Consider the following 23,119-nt stretch of genomic DNA (forward strand, 5'->3'; position numbering starts at 1 on the left):
GCGGCCTCATGCTTACAGATGATGTTGGTCAGTGGTGTCACAGCTCTCTGTTGCTTGTACCAGTAACTTCCCATTATGTGTACTTGTCATTACCAGAGTGAGAAAGAAGTAATAAATGTGTTTCACACCACTCCAAGCAGGGGGGATAGTCAAAGGTCAGTTTTTAGAATTACTCATATTTTTGTGTTTTAAAAACCTGTATGCGTTTGTCTCATGTTTCTTTGCTGTTTCGTATACAGAACGAAGCAACTGGAATCACTTAGCTGATTGTGGAGATAAATTGCCATATGATCTTGCTATTGGTTCTTATAGCAATTTCTCTTTCTTATTTCATCATCAAACCAGGAGTGAAGTTTTTTGAGACAGATGAATAGCGAGACTCCTTAGAGCCCCCTTTTTGTGTTCACTGCCTGTACTAAGAAGGCAGCTTGAATTAGTACCAGAGGTCCAGCTCAACTGGTCTAGTGTGGCTTTTGTTCTGGAAAAAAACATTGTCCTTCACTTTTTTTTGTTCTTTAAGACAGTATGTAGCTGAAGACTGAAAGTAAGAAGCATATTGGAAGTTGTCTTTCTATCTTCAATTAGTAACTTACCTTGTTTTCTTTGTAACATTCAATTTAAAACATTTATTTTATGGCGTACAATTAGAAAAAAAAAAGGTGGTTCTTGACATGCTGGCAGTTTCTGAAAGTCTTGAATTTTTTTACAGATCTTTCACAATCTCAACAAGCTTGTAATTATATGATGTCCTTTTACTGTGATCAAACCAAATGTTTTGTGGGTGGGGAGATACTCCATTTCTCATATAGTAAAATGGAGAAATAGTAATGCTTCTGAGGGCTATTTGGGAGCACGTTTTGAGGTAGATGTTTGTTTCTTAAGAAGGAAAACCTTTTACAATAAGGATGAGATGTGTTATGGGTATGAAAAGGTATTTTTAATGAAAAAAATAAAGTTGAAATCTGAGACCTCTTAATGTCAAAATTATCAGATGTCCAGCTGAACAATGTAGGTCTCTTATCTCTAAATAAAATCAGTGTATTTTTTTAATTAAAAAAATAAATTTAAGTCTAGAATTGCATTCTTCCTTTTGTACATAACCTTAAAAATGAAAAGGCAGGAGATAGTCCCACTGTGGCTACTTGTGGTAGCCACAAGGCATTTTCTGTTTTCTTGGGTATATAGAATAACATTTGTTCCATCTAATAAGTGAGTGCTTGTATTAAATGTGCGGTTTTTTAAAAAGATATGAACAGAATAGTCTCTTTATATCCATTTAGTCTAAATTATATAGTAAGTCTAGACACACATTTGTTGAGTGTGTTTAAAGGTTTGTTACTGAAAAAGCAAAGGTTTATTACTGGAAAAAGTAGTGGGATTTTGATAACTTCTTGGTTACATTCCCACTTTGAATGTTTTCATGTATCTAGAGGAGTTTAAACTATTACCTTATATAAATTGAGTGTCTTGCAGTGTATTTACTTGATTTTTTTGTCTTTCGTGATCATCTTAGAAAGATCACTTGGGACAATAATTGTAATGATCACTGAAACACAGCATTGTGAAGGTTGGTTGTGTGTGTCTCTGTGTGTCAAAACATCTCAATGTATTTGGTGGGAAAGAGTAGAAATTTTACTCTAATTCATCCGCAATAATTAAGATATCTGTATCTTGCTAGTGACATAAATTAAAGTATAAAATAAAGCAAGAGGTGTGTATAAATGTGTGGGTATTTTTCTTTATCAGTTAACGTTTAATTTAAACCTCCCAGTCCTTTAGATATATTCTCTCATACTCTGGTAATTGGCTTCTAGAGATTTAAACACAAAAGTCATGATTACTACATAAGATTGTTATGGTTCTCGGGAATATTGTGCTAGTACCTGGGGAAAAAAGACACTCTGGTGGATTATATAGTTATATGCTCTTGCTGATCTGAAATTACTTGTGAGACTTGTTCTGGTACTTGAGCCCCGAAAGAGTCTAATTGCTGTAAAAATTGGGAGGAGAAATTAAATGCTTCTTGAACTACGGAATATCTAAAAATTCAAAATTAGTTAATTTTCTCTGTGCTTTCTGTATCTGTAAATAAAATTGTTTCCTACAGTTGTGTTAGCTTCTGCTGTAATTGTTACTACGGTAATTTTTAAGATCAAGGTTATTGGAATTGCTGGTATCATACACTTTTGGGCAATTAGCAAGTGATTTGTGGTAATTTTTAGTATAGAAGCTTCAGTGTGATGGCTGTTGACCCACTGATGAGGTGAAAATAGTGCCTTGACAAAGTACCCTTCGACAAAGTAGTCCTCTAAATGTCACCGCTTAGTTTTCCGCTAATGCATTATGATGATCCAGTTTTAAAGCCAAACTTTCTACCCGGTGTACAGTAAACAGTTTACTGGTTACATTTTCTATGAGCCTTGCTTATTATTGGAGATGGAAAAACCTCCCTGCTGCAACTACTGAGACTTCTGAAGTACTGGGTGGTTTTAAAATTTTGATGTCTGATAGGTGCAAAATGGAGGGGGAGGTTAACTGCAGCTTACTTGCTGTCTAGCTTTGTATGCTGTATTGAATTACTGGCTGAGAGAAAAATGAGATGTAACATTTTGTTGATAGTTGTAGAGTCTTTTCAGAGGCAATTCAGAATTCTAAGTTGCTGATGCACATACTTAAAAACGATGTATAAGCTTAAACAAAGGCAACAGAAGTCCTGCTGTGGTACAGAAAGAGCTGTTAATGATGACTGTTTGGCTTTTAAGATCATCTCTTAGAAGTGTGATGAACCAAGCATCAACAGAGCTTGTTTGGGACAGGACGAGTTTGTTATTCAGTAGTCAGCTGAGCTGACTGGAGGTGATTTTATTCACATTTACAGATGAAGACAAGGAATTCAAGGCTGGAAGGACTAGATGTATGGTGGTACTGTCTTAACCCAGTCTGATCAAATTTTACTAATATGCAGGTGTACTAGTGCCTTGAAGTACCTCTGCAGTTTCAGTGGTTCTCTTGGAGACAGTGGAGACTGTCATTGAGGAATTAATAGCTAGCTCAGTTTTCTCAGTTTTGTACTTGGGACTGTTGGGAACAAGCACGAGGAAAAGAGCAGGCAGGTTCGATAAGTGTGAAATTGGAGATGAGCATAGGAGTCACTCTGGGAAGAAAAAATACAGCAACCCCAGTGCAGCACGTGCAGAAAAATTGGAATGGAGAAAGTAGATGTGAAGAAGGATTGTTCTTGTCATGATGTATCTCTCAACTGATGCTTCAGTTTGCCCCAATGAGGCTGCTGCAATAAGAGAGTAGAAATTTTTGTTCCCTTAATAGGTCACAGATGACTAGATGGGACTGTGTGGCTTGCTCAGAGTCTTACAAATATTAGGGTAATTTTAGTGCACTCTAAAATATTCTAGATCAATTGGTGGAACAGTTTTTCAGTATGTAACTACAGCATCAAAATGAATATTTTCTTTAAGAATTAATTTTAGTTATATGTTTGGGTTTATTACTTGGTGAAATATCTAATGCATGGTAGAAAAACTCCTTAAAATAAAAGCAGAGCTGTAGTTGATGTGTCGTCGTAAGGATCATCTTTCTTACAAAGACCTAGTAGATGATGGCTTTAGCTCTTGGTTACTGACATCAGCTTCCTGGCAAGGGACTGAAAAAGCGGTTTTGAAAGAGCTAAACCCTGACAATCCCTGACTGAGGCCTCACTGTGACACATAAAAGCTTTACTCCCGTATTTTTTTTGTTTAGTTTTGCTTGCGTCTTTGTTTTCCTGAGTTTTCCTTCCCCCACAAGGATGGTTTTAGCTATTTGCTGAGCAAAGTTGATAAATAGATAACATCTTGCCTGACATCAAGGAGACAAAGCTCCAGATACCAAGGAGCCATTAAGGAGACATCAAGGGGGCAAAGCTATCTACACATGCCAGATGTTAAGGAGATGCCCAGCAAATATCTACAGGACTGCTTGTTACAAGAGGTTGCATCAGAAAAGGGGCCCTGGCTTGTGCTGGAGAAGGAGGATTCAACTAGCGTGAGGAAGACTATGAGCGACCACCGGAGGGTGAAAAGACCCTAACCCTAAATTGACTGCGCATGCTTGGACTGTCTGAATGAATTGCAGGAACTCATCACTGCAAGACTGCCTTTCTCAGGAAATCTGATGAATATGTATGATTTTTGTGTAGATGAACTGATGTGTTTTGCTAGCCCGTTGGAGCACTCATGGTGGAAGATCCCCAGCGCTGCAATAAAGAATGTCTGCTTAAAAACACTCTGTTACTGAGTTTTCATCTCTGACTCCTTACCCAGCCACACCTAGCCTGCCACCTTGGTGAGGAGTGTTAGAAAGCAAGGGGGTTTGGAAGCTCCGAATTTTTATCAGTTTCCACTGCTAAACACTGCTTCAGAACTGAGGCATGAATGGAAGAATTCGGAAGAATTCCAGAGGCATGTTTTAGAGGAAGTGATCTTAAGTGAAAGACTTAAATATACACTCATTAAATATCTTTGCTTTTTGCGTATTAAAGATCGGGAGTTTTGAGAGAACGTATGTGAAAGTATGTATGATTTAGCTGATTTTTGTGATGTCCTAGTAGCAGAATGTAAAAAGAAAAAAAAAAAACGACAAACAAATAAACTTTTTCAAAGTAATTGATTAGCGTTTCTTTGGGGACAGACTCCTTGGTAATTTTTTCCATTAATTTTTTGTAAATGCTACTGATGTGTATGAACTATATGTATTTTTATGTATCTTCGGCCTCTTCAGTCTGTTCTCCAGGCTTGATGTGTTGATCGACTTTTCTGCTTGAGAGTATGGACTGTAGCTGAGACGATAATGACTCAAGCGAAGAGAATGTAAAATTAAATTTCAGGCTTTTTCATCTCAAAACAGATTCCTGAATTATTTGATTCTTGGTTGTAATGTGCATGTGCACACATGTGTTCTGTTCCTTCCCTGGGAAGACAAAATTAGATTTAGTCCTGGTATGAATTGTGTCTCTTTAAAATCCCAGACTTCTTTAGGATGGGAAAACCATTCACTTTCCAGATACACATACTGGAACTTCTTCCTAACGATTCTGTAAAGCATTGTTTAGTAAGCCAAGATAGTCATATTTTAAATATACTTATTTTAAATGTTGCTTGGGCTTTCTTAATTCAAGTAAATATGCGCTCGGATATGGAACAGCAGTGGTGAGGCTGCAAAATAGTGTATTTTCAGCAAGAAGGTCTGAAAAGTTTTTGAGTTTAATTTGCTGGTTTTCATGCCTAAGTATTATGGTAGTCTTTAGTTGCACAATAATATTAAACATACGGGGGAAAATGGAACATAATGTACACTGTCAAACTTGGTCTTTGATTACAGAAAGATTGATTTTGATTGGGCCTCTTATATTATCACAAGCATGAGATTGAAATGGGAATGGCAGTATTTCTTTGTAACATACTGATACTGAAAAAGATTAAACAAGGTTCCATCACTGAGATGGCTAGGACTGATGTTCTTTGGGGGATTTATTTTTGCATTTCATATATTCTGTGAAGAGCTTTTTTTTATTTCTAGGTGAGTATGTAAGCTTCTTTGGCAGACCTCAGCTGGACTCCCAGGAAACTTAGATGCAGTTAGTGAGACGGTACTTGTCCTGTCTCCCTGAGGAATTTCAGCTAGGATTAAACCAATTTCCTCCAAAACTTGGTAGTCATTTCTTTTACTAGAATTTTCTGCTTGCACTGTGCAGTTCTTTTATAAACCGTATGTGCATTTAGACGCCGCCGTTTTAATTTGAAAACAAATGAACAACAGGATATGGTTGCTCACTTTCCTCATCAGGAAGGTTGAAACCTTTTGGTCAGTGCTTTGAAACTATTGTGCCACTTGGGTAAATGATAGCTGATGAAGTTTAATGCAGTCAGGACTAGTGCTAAAGGTTGCTAAAGCCTTCAATTTACTGATGAGTTTAGGAAGCATTTGCTACCTAAGAAATTCGAACCTTAGGGGTTGTGTTCTGCTAGTGGAGCCTCTTTCATTACAGTAACATTGTGTGCCTGTGTCTTCTAAGCGTGTTCTCTTCTAGCATTTTTTTTCTGCCCCTGTCTGGCTTGCTTCTGTTGCTCCAGTTTATCATGTGCTAGCTACCCTTCTATGCTTCAGGGCCTTCTGCATTCCAGTCAGCCTTCTTATCTTGCTTCTCCTGGCCCAGGCAGCCAGTACAGTAAGCATTGATAATAACAGTAGACACTTTGCTGCTTCTGTTTGGTTTTACTGTCTCAGAAGTTTCAAAGAAATTTCTATTCATCTTGTTTCCAGGAAATAATGTACTTGTATTTGTAGGGATCTTTGCGTGTGTGTGAAGTGCAACAACAGAGAGTATGACAGATGCAATCTTCATGAAACTGTGGTACCAAATCCACTGAGCTTCTGTTGGTATTCAGGGAAACCAAGGGGAATGGTTTCCCTACTGGTTTAGAGGACAACAGGTGGAAGACTTATCACTATCTTTCCTGGCATTGCTATTGTGTGGATGCTGGTTGGCTTGAAACAAGTCTTACAAAATCCAGTTTCTTACAGTGGAGTTTGTTCTCTTTGACGGCATAAAATGCCAGTGTGGCTATGGATTGCAGAAGTTCAAGACTAACTTGCAGCAGCAGCTCTTCTTCAGATCTGTAGAAGTTCATTGTAAAAACCTGCATTTCAGATGTGATTTAATTCAAAGTTGTGATGAGAATTGCATTTTCTGTATTTCTTCTGGAAGTCCAAATATTTTAAATTGAAGCAGCGAAATAAAATGACAGTTGCTGAAGCTGTGTGCCATTCCGTTCCGGGTACATTGGTCAAAACTTCTGATACAGTTTGTAAGGTGGACTGTAGCATTTTTAGTGCAGATATGTGAGTAGATTGCTTGCACTGGTTTTAGTAGCTGTGCAGTTACTGCGTTAGGTGGTGAATTACAGGTTAGTTTTCAGCAAGTTTACTTAACTTCATGGGTAGGTTCTGTGGACCATGCTGATGTTCATTTCTACTGAGATGGTGCCTAACTACTACCTAGTTTTCAGACCAGGAATATTTGAAGGAGCAGCTGTAACCTGCCCATGCATCCCTGTTCCTGACCACAGTAGGCTACTATAATGCATCTTGTAGTATTAAAAATTAATATATGTAAACTTAGCTGATTCATGGATTCATATAGGTTTTGAGTTTCTAATGTTATGTTCTTTTCAAGTTCTATGCAAAGCCAAAAAGTAGGTAAAGTCGGGCATCTGAAGCAAACCAGACACTAAAATCTATATTGCAAAGCTTTCATTTGAAACGCACAGTGTAGTTGCAATAGCTTGATGTAAACAAGGCATTGGGGTGGGTGTGTTTGCAGAAGAATAAAGGACAACACTCCTAACCTGCATACAGGAAGGACATTTTCTTAGAAAATGGTTTATAATCGCTCTTTAGTTATTCCCTGTAAGTCACTTGCGTGTGAAACATTGAATGGTGATTGACTTCACTGAAAATTTCACTGCAGACTTTTTCTCCTTTGTTCTATGGGTTGTATAGATAAAGAAGTGGTTGTATTTAGGGCTTACTACTGTTTTTTTCGTGATGCGCATGTTTTCAAAGTGACGCTTATTTCAAGTTAGTGTATATTTTTGCTAGAAATGGTGAGAAGACTTTATTATAGCAAAAATTTTAAACTGGAAGGCTTAAAAAGTATAAACCAGGAGGACAAGGACCTCTTCAATGGTTTTTTTTTGTTGTTGTTGAACACTGAATATTTGCTGTTATATTGTGACTTTTCAAAGTTGCCTACAAGGGTGATTATTTTTTTAATAATGCTTATAGTAATAAATTTATCTTTTCTTGTAGATAAAATACAGAATTTGAATGAAGATAATGAGAACAGTCATTTCATCTATGAGAATGCTGAAGGCAGTAACAAAACCAATGCTGAAACTACAGACGCTTCTGGATACAACATTGAAGCCAAGGACTTGCCTGATTCTTGGGACTCCAATGTCAGAAGAACAGCAGACTCTCCATCAGAAACATCTCAGACGAAGGGGCAATTAAGAACTCACTTGTATGAATGGGAGGATGAAACTGAAGACACCAGAACTGGAGAATATATATTAGATTTTGACAATGAACATCTCTCAGAGATGAAGAGCAAGGATGAGGAGTGTGATAAAGAAGATACTGAAAATCCAAAGGAAGCCATTAGTGAAGAACTTGTGCAAACTATTCCTAGGCCGAGCAACTGTAGGACGTATTGTCGATCCAATAAAGCAAAACCTCAAGGGGCAACAAATTTTGACAAGCTAATGGATGGCACTAGTCAGTCTTTGTCCAAAGCAAATAATGAGTCAAATAATGATGGTCTGAATGCAGCAAGAAAAGTTTCTTTAAGTAGTGGGACCAGTTTTAGAGGGACGGTTGGACGGACTAGAGACTACACTGTTCTACATCCATCTTGCTTGTCAGTTTGTAATGTTACTATCCAGGATACCATGGAACGAATCGATGAATTTACCACAGCAGCCCCCACTGACTTGGGAGAAGCTGGACGCTTAAGAAAAAAAGCAGACATTGCTACTACAAAAACTACAACCCGGTTTCGACCAAGCAATACTAAATCCAAAAAGGATGTCAAATTAGAGTTTTTTGGGTTTGATGATCAAGATGAGGGAGGGGGAGATGAAGGTGCCTCTAGAAGTTGTGGGAGTTCCAATTACAAAATCAAGTACTTTGGGTTTGATGACTTGAGTGAAAGCGAGGATGAAGATGAAGAGTGGCAGGTAGCAGAAAGGAAAGCTAACAAAAAACGAAGTAGAACTGCACCATCTTCTTCGCTACAGTCAACCTCTGATGGCAATGAAAACTGTTCCCAGGATAGCCAGCTCAGTACTAACACAGGTAAGTGGAACTCTTCTGGAATACATACTTAACATTTAAATTTAATTGACCTTTGTATTTTGTTCTTTTTGCAGTATGCCTGGAGTTTGTTGAACAGTACTACTGATTTCGAAATCTGAAAGTTGAATTTGCTTATTTCTGCTGTGGTCCTGTCTGGTGTTTCAGAGCTGTCTTGAGGTGTGCTTTATACCCCTTGATCTCTTGCCAGAGGTAGAGTTTTTTCTTTTTGAACAGAAGATTCTTACCTTTCCAGTGTGTTGAGCACACAGTACCTATGCCTGGAAGGCAGGTATCTTCCCGCAGAAGCTCCACATCAACCCAGCATTATGGAGCTGAGTGAGGAAATTTAAGTAGCTTTTAGAGATGTGAAATATCTTTTCCTTTTTGTGCTTTTGAACACGTTTGTAAACAGTTTGGCTCTTTCTCAAGTTCCGTGTTACCTGAGGATGCACAGCTTGAGGGAAAGGCTATGGGGACCCATGGAATGCCAGTCAGATGACTGGCTTCAGGTGTGCCTCTGCATATTGATAATATTTCTGCTTTTGCTTCCAGTTTTCAGGTATCTCCATCTTCTGCATAGGTGGTACGTGTGTGCGTGTGTATGTACGTGTACACACAAGTACGAGTAAAAAACTATTCACGCAGAAATTGCTGGGCAAGTTCTGGTGTTTGAATGCCTTTGATAATTTAGATTTGCGTGGTGGTCGGTTGGGTTCTGTGTAATGACTTTGATCAATGTTGAGGTGTGTTGGTGAAGAACAAAAGGAATGACTTTGGTGAAAGTTGGTGTGTTTTTTTTTTTTTAACTTTTTCTATTTGAAAAAGTCTAATGCCAGAGTTGGGCGTGTTGGAATAAGTGCTTTGAAACACTACTACTGTTTGAGAGAACTGTTTGATCCCCCGTTTTGGAGCATGAAGGATAAGAAGTTTTTGTCCGCTCACTGAAGTTGTTACACTTTTAAGACTTTGGCAAGATGTATTTCATTGTGATGGGAAGAGGGGAGGACTCAAGTCTAGCCTTGCAAATGTTGGAGAAGCTGGTTTTTTCCTACAAATAGCTTGTGCTATAAGATGATCCAGAATCAAATTTCATAGGAAACAATGTTCATTTCTCTGTTCTAATTATAGCAGTCTCTAAAACCAGAATTGTCTGTAAGCCTTTTCATCAAAGGTAAATGTGACCGCTAGGGGTTCTTTTGTAAATTCTAAAAGGGCCAAATTGATACTGATGTTATATGAGAAGATTGTGTTTTCAAACAAAAAAAACCCTAAATTCGTTTTCGTTAGATTTAATTATGATAGGATACTTGCATTGCAGCCTGTTTGGAAAATTGGTGTAACTTACAGGGACACTTATTAAATACTCCATCTGAGTCCCTTTCTCTGACAAGTTGTTGTTCAGCCGTTTATTCCAAGGAAGAAAATTGCTTATACAGTTAATGCAGCTGAGATGCTGGCCCATCAGCTAATCGTTTCAGCTGCTGTCCTCTGGAGTCTCAAAATACCTACAGTTTGTATTCAGCACTACATTTACCAAGGAGGCCATTATACTCCAAGGTATCACAGATTATTTATCTGAGGTATTTTCCTAAGAGATTCCCATGGCGCACACAGATGTAAATTTATATTTTGTTAGTTTCTTAATACACGTCTCCACTTCTCAGTGCCTCCTCTGAGAGATGCTTCCCCTTTATTTTACATCTCCTTTGCTCATTTGCTTCCTGTTTTGTGCTGCTGAAGCCAGGTGAGATTTGACTTGTGTTTTTTCTTCTGAAAATTGAAAGAGTGACATGAAGTTGTTTCCCTAAGTTGCAGCACATTTCCTAGTTCAATCCTGTAGTGCAGATTATGAAATTAGGGGGTCCGGTGTATTTCATGCTGTCGTCTCTCAGGGCTTTGAAAATTTTGAGCATCATGATCACTCAGAACAGCCATATTAAGATCCTTAAATATAGTGATGCTGAGTCCGACAATTTATCAAGGTCTTCTGGACCTAAGCTTGAAGTTGCAGTAAAATAAGTGACATTGCTGTGAGGTGTTGTCTTTACATACTGAAAAAAAGTGACTTCTGCATCCATGGAAAATGCCAGTTTTGAGTCCAAGCCTCAGAAAAAGCTTTCAGAACATCTTGCACAATAGAACTTTTTCCTGGAGTTATGAACAGTGCTGAGAGGTGCTAATGCTACCTGGGTTCTGTGTGTGGTATTCTTTCTGTACTAATGAATGAATCCACAGGTAAAAATCTAGTGTTCCCGTTCCAGGTTGACAGGTGAGATGCAAGATTGCCTCTTGGAATTCTGGTCCCAGAAATTCTGAAGACTGATTTTTGACATTCTGTGAATAGTGTTATTTGACACAGTCAGTTTTTTCAAGAGATTTGATTTCTGTTACAGACTTCCACAGTTTTTTGCCATACTACTGATTCGGTTGCTTACCATAATCTGGGCCTATTTTTCTGAAACATTGCAGAATGTTAGTCTAAAACATCAGACAAAGACTTTCTAACTGAACTGGAAATGGACTATTCCTTCCAGTCTAGTAGCTCACAGTTGAGAGAAAGTAAGCTTAATAATACATATTTACATGTTTCTGCAAATGAAATTAAGGAAGCACTGAAGACTACATGGATAATATTGTTAGTGAAGGAAAACCTGCAAAGTAGATAAGTTCAGTTTTAGTTAGACTGTCTTTCACTGAAGTGTCTTTTCTGTTGTTCGCTTTTACAATACGCTTGCCTGCTGAAAGGGTTAAAAAACACCAAAAACCCCAAATAAAAGCTCAAAAAAACCCTGATGGTCTGGCGTTTAAATTCCTAGAGGCTGTTCACAGACTTCTTTTTAATGAAAGTCCTTTGTAACTTCAAGAGCCTGGGATTTTTGGTGAAGCTTTGAGTTCTAGTTAAAGTTGAAATGGTTTTTACCACTGCAATCTGAATTAGACAGTGTAGTAGCCCAGTGAAGGAAGCAAAAGCCCTTTCACTCCTGAGCCTCCCAGCTGCAGTCTGCCAGAATGCCGGGGGCTAAAATTACTGCTGAGACTTTATTAGGTCCAAAACAGTATCTGTATCATTTCACTGAATACAGAATGACTATAGTAAAGAGAAGCTTTTAATACTGGAGGAAAATTATTTAATTACTTGACTGTATTAATCATTGGGGAGTTGTATCCAAGAGAAATCTGAACTAATGACAAAGAAGAGTAAGGCTTAACCAAAAATAACTTTAAGCTTCAATTTTGAAGAGCAAACCTGTATCTTTGGTGGGACTGTGTTATACTTCTGGGAATAACTGCACTATCAGTTTGTTCCTGTCTTTTTCTAAAGATCCTGCTGTGGTTGTCAGTGGTTTGGGTGATGACTAAGATTTCTAATAGATTTAACTTCTGAGCTTCTAGTCTCAGAATGCTTTATTGCCCACCTGCTCACTTGACACCTAGGACTATGTTAATTCTCGTTTTGCTGCATTTCGTTTTTGCCAATGACAATAAAATTATTATAGAAATTGACGAGGGGAAAAAAAAAAAGAAAAATTGCTGACTAAAATGAAACATTTCCGTGTCTCGATGTAGATTGACATAAAGAGAATAGAACAGTTGCCCTGAAACCTTCCACTAAAGGAAGGTATGAAGATCTGTCCTCTCTAACATGCTTATTTTTACTTGGTTCACCTCCTTCACTGTATATACTTGATAAACAATATAGTAGTGATGAACGACAGTATTCTTGATTTAAATTACAGTAGCAGTTATCTTGTTACTGTAATGTAAGTATTGCAGCTTTTTGCTGCAATGATAGCCTTTTGCTTGTAAATCAGTTCTGATACACAATTTAACCTTTGTGTCATGCATTCAAGTTCCTTTCAGTGATCAAGATGAGATTCGTATAATCTTTTTTAATAATGAAATAGCTTTAGTATATCAATGTCTAGCACTGAGCTCATTTCTGGTGAGCAAACTTGCCCTATTTTTTTTTTTTTTTTTTTCCTTCCTTTGTCTCTCTGGAAAAACTGATTCACCTTAATTGGGTAAATATTTTTAGCCAGTTAAGAGTATATCAAAGTCTTCGAAGGCAGAGTCCTGCTTGGACTTCAAAATCTTCTGCAGAATTACCCTCAGGCCCTAAAACAAAACTGGGTTATTTTTCCCTTGGCAATTTACTGTGGTGTTGCCGTCTAGTTTGTCTTTGAACATCTTTGCAATTTTAGCAGAGACTGACAAATTACCTCAAAGATTATAGATGCCTTGAAAATGACTGGATAGAGGAGAAAAGGCCTTACATGCTCCGATACTGAGAAAAAGGTCAATATGCTCATCTTTTCAGGGGCTGAGCGGCAGCATCTGTACAAGAGAGAGCCAGTGGAAAACAGGTTTCGTTAGTGTCACTGCTTACTGAACTACTCCTGTCCTTGCCTGGTTCAGTTTATGTTAATAAAAGACTATTCCCTGCACCGTATTTAGTTTAGAGTTGAAAGTCTGGTAAGATCCGTATGCAGAGTGCTTTCAGGATACCTAGAAGGCCTCAAAGAGCATTGCTCAAATAAAAGCATTCCAGATAATCTTATGAAACTAATGATAAATGTTTGATACGCTAGCAACATTTAAAAAAATGCAAAATTACCCTATTGTAAGTAAGAGTTGAAGTCTTTGTCAAGAAGTTTCTTTTAATTTAAAATTACCTCATATTAATAGGATAGTTCAGGAGTAGAACTAAAAAACTTAAGGTGATTTTAAAATTGCGGCTTTGTTGATATAGAGCATTATTATTCATTATTAATCACAGTACCAGCTCCAAGTCTTAGTGCAAGCCGCAAATTATTGTGCTGATTTGGTGGGTGAAAATCCATTCTTGTATTTCTAGTGTAACTTGCATGTTTGTAATTACTGTAGTCAATTGAGTTACTTTTTAGCTTTTAATCTACGATAGGAGGGTCCAGTTCTGTTGGTTTTAGGAATTGCGTTCGGGGCCTGGCTTCTTCAAAAGTATTTCAGGATTTGTAAGGATGAGTATCAAAGCAATTTGATTTGACTCCTTTAATTGGTAAGTTCCAAGAAAGGACTAAATTGACTTTTATACAGATTTGGAAGTAGTCTTGCTGTATTTAAGTTAATGACAATTGGTCTGTAATATTTTTTCCTCTGTTAGACTGATTTTATCAAGTTATCTTCTTCTAAATCTGTCCTCTTCTAAAGTCAGTTATTTTCAGAGGGATTGGATTGTTCTTATGTTCTTAAGCTCTTGTGCTGACATCATATAACTAAACTGAAAACCAGTAGGCTGGGATGTGAGAGGCTGGTTCCGGTAGATGCCTTGCAGTGGGTATCCTGCCTGCCCTGGTGCTGCCAAGCCAGTTGAAATTTACTGCAATATAAGAAACTTTTGAGCCTTGTTTTAAGAAAACGTGTATTCCCAGACTGCTAGCTAAGTTTTTTGGGTCCTTGCTAGTGCCATTGGAAATTTGTTTGCTGGATTTGCTGTTGATTGCCTGCTTACCTAGGCACTTGGCCAGTCGTGTTTACTGGATGGGAGTGCACTGGAGATCAGAGTGACCAATCCAACTGCTTGTGTTTTTGCAGTGCAGTTTTCAGATAGTGGCAGCTTCCCTGGAGTAGATCGGTTTTCCAAACTGTTTATCAGATGAAACAGTGCTCCTCTGTGCCTGTCTTTATTTCCATCTTGAAATTTATGGTAACTTCTGGTTTGTGCTGAGTAAAAGAACATAAGCTTGTCTCCAATGGATAATGATTCAAATGCAACACAAGTTTAAAGGAAAAAAAAAAAAAAAACAAAAAAACCCAAAACCAAAACAACAGAACAAGAATTTAATTAGATCAGTGAATTGCAGATTTATGGCCCAAAACTGAGTACTAGAACTATTGGTAAGGCAAGTATTGAATACATTGAAAGGCCATTTCAGTGGTTCCTTCTAGCTGACTTCTTTCTGAGCTGATGACCATATTTTTTAACCCTGTTTATAGCAGACTAAGCGAAACTAAACAGGCCACCTTCATGAGAGGTGAGGCAGAATCAATTTTTCGGCCCTGTAATTGTAGTGGGAAGTATTCTTAGAAATCTCTTAATCTCACATTTTTGAAGAACCCACCTGCTGTTTAATTCATCTGCTGCTCAGAGTTTTTAGCAGTAAGCCATAAGTAAACACATACAAAAGGTAACCTGGGATTCACAGGAGTATAAAATGGGAAATAATGGCTTGAAGTTTACACAATGGGCAAGGGGTGCTATAATAATTGTGACCGTACACCTTGTAATGTATCTTCTATGTATTATGTAAACCTGAACTCTGTGCAGAACTGTGGCTTTAAAGCTGATTTTTCTGTTGAAGATTGTTTATTATAATTTCAGAAGCTATGCACGTGGAAATGTCAGATGTAAGAAATGCTGTAGCAGTTCAACAGCTTTCAATAGGGTTGTTTCATGTCTATATTTACCTTTTACAGATCTTCTAGAGTTTTCAGAGGATGCATCTGGTGTGCCTGAAGGCAATAAGAAATCCATAAATAAACAAGGTGATAAATCTAAGGAAAATACCAGGAAGATATTTAGTGGGCCAAAGCGGGTGAGTAATAATACTGAAACCAAGACAGTTCTTATTTTAAATTAACTCTTCAATATTGACTTTTCTTCCTATATGTGTAACAGGGCTTCTGTCCCAGTTTATATCTGCACTTGGGATAATTTGTTGGCTTGTCAGATTATATCTGGAGAAGTAAAACCTTCAAGTGTAAAATTTTATATCAGTTACTGGGAATTTCACTTTTGGTTGCAGGTCTAGGGTTGCACAACGGTAACGTGCAATCTAGATGTGTTCCCTTCTAGATGATTGTTAAAGCAAAGCACCATTAAATGCTGTGTGGTAGAGTTTTCTTTTTTTCTTTCTTCTCTCTCCCAAGAAATATCTACCGTATTATAGGATTGAATCTTTCCGAAAGCTTCAAATTTGGCATTGGTATAGTCTTTAGAAGGACAGATGCCTTTACAGCATATGGAAAAGTGAGATTTTCTTTTAGTTAAAGTAACCCCCGATCCCACCCCCATATACCTAAACTATGCAGTATTCAGCATGAATTTGCCCTTTCATACTGTGAATGGAGCTTATTCATTTTGTTGATGCTAGGTGTGGTTTATCTTACCTGTTATTATAGGTTACTCGGTATTTTGAGGCTTTTAAATATGTGCATACAGCAAAAATTGTGTTTTAGCTCTTAGGTGAAAGTCTGCAGTAGTGGGATCCATGTAATCTCCATGAAATGAAGTCTTTGACTTGGTTGTCCAGGATACCCATTTCTAAGGCTTAAGGCCTTTTCATGTGCTTTTTATGTAACATGTTCCACTTGTCTGGTGAAGAGAGTAGCTGGCTCACCACCATTGCAATCCAGAACTGGTGTGATAAGAGACGAGGGAACTGGAGAGGCAAATGCACTTGTATTTCTGTTTTCCTTTTGAGTTCTGCAAGTTTTGCAAGACCCAGCAAATCCACGTTGTAATAGAAACTCTTTGATGTGATCAGAATGTGTTCAGCAGTCTAACAGCTCTAAGAATTTTTTTAAAAATTATTTCCCTTGTTGTTTTTCCTAAAGAATTCTAATAATTAAGTCATACTCTAAAATTTCTTATAGAGGTAGCTAATTACTTGTGTTATATCGTAGTTTCACTTGGAGTGATTTTTTTAAAGTTTTATTTTGGTCTTCCAGAATCAGAAGATTTATTATCTCCCCCAGCTGTGTTAATATATATTAATTTTCCATTTAAAAATGTGAATTTATGGGTGGAGGAAAGAGAACAAATTTGATTTATTTCTCAAAACATGCAAGGGAATATTTTCATTTGGGAGGACACATGACCAGTAAGTACTGTTAGTTGTAATGTCCTTTGGAAAAGAAGCGTCACTGCTTATTGCGGCGCGACTTTGGACAGAATGGGGACCTCTTGGCTGCTAACTCTTGCCTCCAGAGTGTGAAGTCAGGCTATTGGTGAGGAGGGTCTTTTCAGAACTGAAATAGTATCTCTTGAAGATGAGAGTTCCTCAGCTTCTGCTGATTAAATAATAATTTTTTTTAAAAATCAGCTTTCTATCAGTGAGCATGTTACGTGGACGGAGAAACAAAAGTATAAGGAATGTAAATTTAACTGTACCTTTTTTGCTGTATTTTTTTAGCAGCGTAGAAGAGCTGTGGGTGTTCTGGTAAATATGGAAATTTTTTTTTTAACGTTTAAATACTTACATGCTTCAAATACTATTCTGTCATAGCATTTTATGTGTTGTTTAATTTTTATACTGTAGATACTTGAGGCATGTGAAAACTTTTAATTAATTTTGAATGTATATATCCTGAAATTATGTGAGGAAAAAATTTACAGCAATATCGTACTGCATGAGAGAATATGGTTTCAACTCTAGAAAATTTTCAGTTGGGAATAAACTTAATTCAAAAGATGAGAATTAAACAGCCTTTTTGACCCTGTAGTGATATAATGGACCTAGAAGTAGAAATTGCTGTAATTGCAATTCAGATTTTAAACTTTAATGTTCTCTGATCATGCAGCTGTTACATGGAGTTACTAAAAAAGCTTGTAAAGCTTGTTCTGATGGTAGTTAGAGACACTATAATTATCTTCCTAAACTGTAGATATAGACTCTTAGATTCACTTGAGATGCAACTGAGATTTCATTCTAGGAATGAAAAAATTAAACTAAAAGTATTAACCTGACCATAACTAAATTATCTAAAAATAAAAATGTCTCTGGAACTTCTTCACTGTCTCATCACCATCTTTTTTTTTTTTTTTTTCTTTTAAAAACTAGCAGATATAGTATTAATTATTTTCTGCTAGGTGGTGATGTTAGAGGTATGACATTTTGCATCACACTGAGCTGAAAAGTAAACAGCTCTGTTACTCAAGAAGCAACAGGTGGTATTGTTAAACTTCATTAGATCCAGAAAGCTGAAGTATTTTTTTCCAGTTCATAGTGAGCAGGACTGTAGGCTGTGTTTGTGCTTTTGAAACCTGACCACTGTACTCTTAACGTTAAAGTCCAGTTCATGAAAGTGAGTATATGTTTAATAAAAGATTACAGACGTTATTGACTTGATGAGTAACAGCATTTCTAAAAACTACTTTTAACGTAAGGAGTCTCAGTGAAATCTCTGACTATTCACACACATAATAATGAGCATAAAAGTTGCAGTAGCATGTACATTATGATAGGTATGTAAAGTCTCAATCAGAATTCTGCTTTTAAGTGAATTAAATCTCTTTATCCTGAGCCTGAGTTACAGGGGAGTATTATGTTCCATAGCAACATAATTACGTACTTGCAGTACATAAATATTGGTATTACTTGACTTGCAAATTATGGGTGTGAAGCATACATGAGTAACATCTGCAGACATTTTGTTTGCAGCTTTGTTTACAATTTTAATTCAACTGGTTCAGTAACCTGTGGTCTAGCACCTAAGTTTGGGAACTCTGTGGGGCTGTGATATGCTCACTTGCTGGTCCCTGTGAGCTTAGTTCCCCTTCTACAGATGAAACTAATTCTCAGTTATCAGGCAAAGCCCAGTAAGGTATACAGGAACCTTTTTTGTTGCTATGGTCCAAATCCACTCAGACTAAAGGCTTGAAAATAGGAACCATAAAAATTCTGCCCTGAGATTTCTTGTCCTTGCCACTCTCACCACAGATTTGGGCTAGAGTCAGCAAATGAGGAGAAGCAGTTTTTGTAGGAATATTCTGGAACAGTTCCCAGTGGCCTTAGGCAAACTATATATGTCTCTACATAAGATCCTGGGGAGAAACAAAAAAAACCAAAAACAAAACACTTTGAAATGTAAGGTAAAGAGAACTAGTTTATCCCAAACTTAATCTTTTGGTTGATCAGTCACAGAAGTCGATGACTGTGCCTGGTATTTTGTGGCAGGGCTATACTGTCAGTTCAGCGTTTCTGTTGTCCAGCATGTCGTTAAGGACCGCCAAATCCTCTGAACTGCAATTTTCTGGGATAGCCCTCTGCTCTTGAACTCAAAACGTATGATAGAGTGACCTGCAACTCTGTGCTGATCTGAGTTCTGCCTGTGGCCATAGGAAGCCAACCTAGACAAGGTGAATACTGTTTACCCTTGAATATTCCAAGGTAAGAATGTAGATTTGCAAATCATAATTAAAGGGTATGGGAGCCTTTCAGCTTGAGGGGCCAGGGAGAGGGGGAAGACTATAATCCCTCTGTTAGTGCTCTTCAGTGCTGCTAAAACATATGGGAAGACTTACTGTGTTGCATGAAGTGGGACAAAGGAGGTGTAATGGGAAAAACCACTTGGCTCTTTCAAGTAGACATACCCAAAAGTAGTCTCCATGTTTTGTTTTCTCAAAGTAGCATGAAATTTCGAGGTATTATGTGAGTGCTATATCAGGATTATTTTTTCTGTGCCTTAGAATAGGTGAGCTTTTTAGAAATGAGTATTTTGGAATTAATTTCTTAGATGTTGATATTTTTTCACTGAGTATATTTCATAAAGCTTCTGTGCTAGTATTGACAGAAAGCCATTTAGCACCTATAAAAGACAGACGTTTTCCTGAGAGGATAAACAATAAGTATACTTTTTCTGATTGGTAGCAGGAAGAAAGTACTCACTGCACAGACAGTCTACATTGAACAACAGTCCATGAATCACCAAGCTAAGAACTAACCTGAATGCTAGTCCATTGCTTAATGACTTCTGACTTCCGTTAAAATTTGTGTATTTGCCTTAACTACTTACTTTTGCAATGAGAACCGAACGTTTATAAGCAAACTTAAGCTAGATTAAATATTTTTTCTTATTCTCTTCCCTTGCTGTGCCTGGAGAAATTTCTCTAAACTTGCTTCTCAAAGTCTTAGCTCTAGAAAGTCTATCTGTTTTGCGAGTGTATACGTTTCCCCGCATGTACACAGTGAATAGGAAGAACATTATTGCATCAGTGTGCTTTTTTTATCTCTTGTTGCGTACACATTGGGTTATACAGGACAAGGTGTGGAAAAACCTCTTTGCCACTAACTTGATTATCATAGCGTTTCCTTTGGGCCACTCAAGTACTGGACCACAGAGTTTCCTATGCAAAGCACTTTCCCTGTTTTTAACAGTGGTATTGCTTGAAAGTTATTGCACTAGTGTGGAATGCATTTGTCAGGAAAAGCTGAGGTCTTCCTGTATTATGCATTAAAAAAAACCCAACTGCCCAACCCCAACAAAACTCAAACTATTGTAAGGACTGATTTTGCCTGAAAAAGACAAAAAATACTGACAGAAGTATTTGGTGTAGCTGCCTCTGCTCTCCTTTTGCTTTACCTGCTCACTCCTTTCTCCTTCAGTTTCCAGAAGTTGTGTATTGAACTAAATTGAGGAGCCCATCTGTGTTTAAAAAAATAACCCACTGAAAGTAATATTTGACATAAATCCTCAGTCTGGTTCACTGGGAGACTGTAAACAATTGTGTCCCCTCAGTTGAGGGAACTGAAGAAGAGAGATTAAGTCGTCTTAACCCGGTTAAATCAACATTGCAACAGAAATGCTCGCTAAACACAGCCAGCACTAGCAGGATTACATGCATTACTTTGATCAAGTGACATTAATAGAGTTAGTCATGACAGTAGTGTTGAATATGTGAATGAAATCATTGCTGAATTCAGACATGGCTTAGCCAACAGACTGCTTCTGGATTCTGTATCCCAGATAAAAACTTGATCCAGTCATAACCCTGTAACTGTTGATTGCTTTTTGTGTTTCAGTCAAGTTTTACGAATAACTGCTGCGTGTTGTGCCCTGCAAGGTACAGAAATATGTACAAGATTTCAAAGTGTGGGGTTTTTGACAGATCAGTTGGGTGGATGTGTTAAATCACTGCTGTGTGAAGAATACTTTTTTATAGTTACAAGTGGTGAACCAGCAAAAAAAAAAAAAATATTTTTTTTCTTCTGTGTGAATTTAGTTTGATCTGCAACTAGTCCGTAGTTCATTATTTAGTTGCATCTTTTTTGTCCTGTAGGCAGGTTTGTTTTTTTTTCCGTGAGTAAGTTGTTTTCATGGGGTTGCCCTGTTCCTGTTGTAAATTTTAGGCACTGTGAGAAATGGTCAGTCCTTGAAAATAAAGCTTACATGTGATCCTGTTGTTCCTAATCGGATTTCCTGTAACACAAGTTTAAGGGTAGAACCTATGAGATCTTTTACAGGTTGATGTGAGCCTTTTCCACTGGTGCTTCATGCTGACTGGAAAAAGCTATAAATATCAGCTTGAAACAAATGCTGTGTCTAAGTTTACTTGAAGTTCGAGATGAAATACTTGTACCTCATCTTTAAAAGTGTTGAGAGAAAGAAATTGAAGCACGAAACCATACATGGCTCCTGGTTTGACTGGGTAATCTTATGGCTAATATGACAATGACATGTGCGTGGGAGGAGAAAGAAACTAGGCTGCACTGTGACCTGTAGTTTTCCACTTAGCTTGCATTATACTTTACAGTAGATGTTTGTTTATTAAAGACATCCTGCAAGTAACATTTATTTTTGCTTGCCTTTTTTTTTTAGATTTTAGATTAGTCTTTACATACATTAAAAGTATCTTAACCAAAACTACCTGAGGTTGTGCACTTATTTATTTTTCCGTAGCTTATTTTAAGTAAATACCCTTGGAGCAGCAGTGGAAGCATAATTCTAAAGTTTTCCTGTGTCAGTCATAGCCCTTTCCATACATTTAATTATAGGATCAGAATAGACTGGTCAGAACTAATTTTAAAAAGAACTGCTTGTCTTTATCTTGCATAACCTTTAGGAAAAGAGTACGTCCTGCCAAAAGGATGAACAGTAACACCAAATCTTTTTTTCAGTGAGTGGAAACTGCTGATACTAAACATATTGAGCTGCTATTTGCATCCTAATTTAGGATGTCAAAATTGCATTTCTTTATAGGAAAGATTAGTTGACACTTGCTATTTTGACTCTGTTGAGGAGTCAAGATGAATTTTGACAATCAAAATATTCTGTGAAATCTCTGGTTTGTATCAGTTTAGTGCTAAGCCAGCAGTCTGTTTCATCGGCAGTTTGACAAACAGTGGTGTTCAGATCTGACAACCTGTGACAGCATGTTGCTGCTTCTGCAGTACATTCCTTTCATTTACTGGTTGGTGCTTCTGGCAGATGGTCTGCCCAGTCCTGAACTGAAGTGGCTTTTGTGTTGGTTTTTTTTTTTTTTTGTCCAAAAAACTTTTTTGGAATTACGCACAAGAGGTGACCTGTTCTAAGTGTGTGTATTTTATAGTGCTGGAATGAAAGTGAATTAAAAAAAAAAATATATAAAATGTAAGAATAAACTTGTTTCTTAAACAGTTGATTTGTTAAAAGCCAAAGCTTCATGTTGATACAATTATCTCATTTAAGCTTTGCAAAACCAGGTTCTTCAGTAAGCATATTTCTTTAATACTGACTTCCAAGTGCTTACCATTACGGTGTTTTGGGTTTTTTAATTCTGTTATTAATGTAAATAGACCAAAATGAATTCTTACTTTTTAATTTAGTAAACAGGATACTAATCGGGACTGGCAGGTTTTTAGGTTAGTCACCTAATTTGAAGAATGAAGTAGCCACTGTGATTTTATTGATTGAGTTGGGGTGTAACACCTTGAAGCCATCTCACAATGAAAGCAGATGGCAAGTGTTGGTCTGTTAACTTCAAGATAGTTGTTTGATGCTGATCAGAATTATTTTTTTCCCACTCCTTCGTATTAAGCCGTGGTGAAGAAGGGTGTGTTCTGGTAGATGTCGAGCTGAGATCCTTCTGCCTGGTAAAACTACTTCCTTGTCTGTCCTCCATATGCAGCTGTTAGGTGGAACTGTGGTACCAGTGTTATGGGAGGTGCATTTCTTCTCCTGTGCAGTGTCAAGAAAGGTGTTATCAGTTGAGACAGCTTTGTTTTGAGAAAGGTAGGGATGCGAAGTGCAACGTGAAGGTAACAGGCTAAATCCTTCTCAAGGCAAGAGGAACAAATGAAAAATAAGCATGGAAATCCTTCTCCCCTTGCGTGTACTTGGCTTTTCAGGAAGTAGAGAAATCAACCTGAATGGAACACGTTCAATGTCACAGTGGAAACTTTGGGTTTAGTACTTCCAGCTCCTATTAGTGTTTAACTCTTAGGCAAGAAGCAAAGATGCATTAAAACAT

At 37.4% G+C, this 23,119-nt stretch overlaps 1 protein-coding gene across 4 annotated transcripts in view; it reads left to right on the forward strand.

Moving 5' to 3' along the window:
* Positions 1–23,119, forward strand: part of WAPL (WAPL cohesin release factor) — a 70,555-nt gene that overhangs the window by 11,964 nt on the left and 35,472 nt on the right. For 2 of the 4 annotated variants that reach the window (XM_086466483.1, XM_086466486.1), the window contains exons 2-3: positions 7,867–8,913; positions 15,367–15,485. In XM_086466483.1, coding sequence (XP_086322609.1) covers positions 7,867–8,913; positions 15,367–15,485 — 1,166 coding nt within the window. Of the gene's footprint in view, positions 1–7,866; positions 8,914–9,950; positions 9,954–15,366; positions 15,486–23,119 lie in introns of all 4 variants that reach the window. The other 2 variants (XM_086466485.1, XM_086466484.1) reach the window with 2 other exon arrangements.

The sequence above is a fragment of the Leptosomus discolor genome, chromosome 6, assembly GCF_034619465.1.
Source record: "Leptosomus discolor isolate bLepDis1 chromosome 6, bLepDis1.hap2, whole genome shotgun sequence".
In the NCBI taxonomy this organism is placed as follows: Eukaryota; Metazoa; Chordata; class Aves; order Leptosomiformes; family Leptosomidae; genus Leptosomus; species Leptosomus discolor.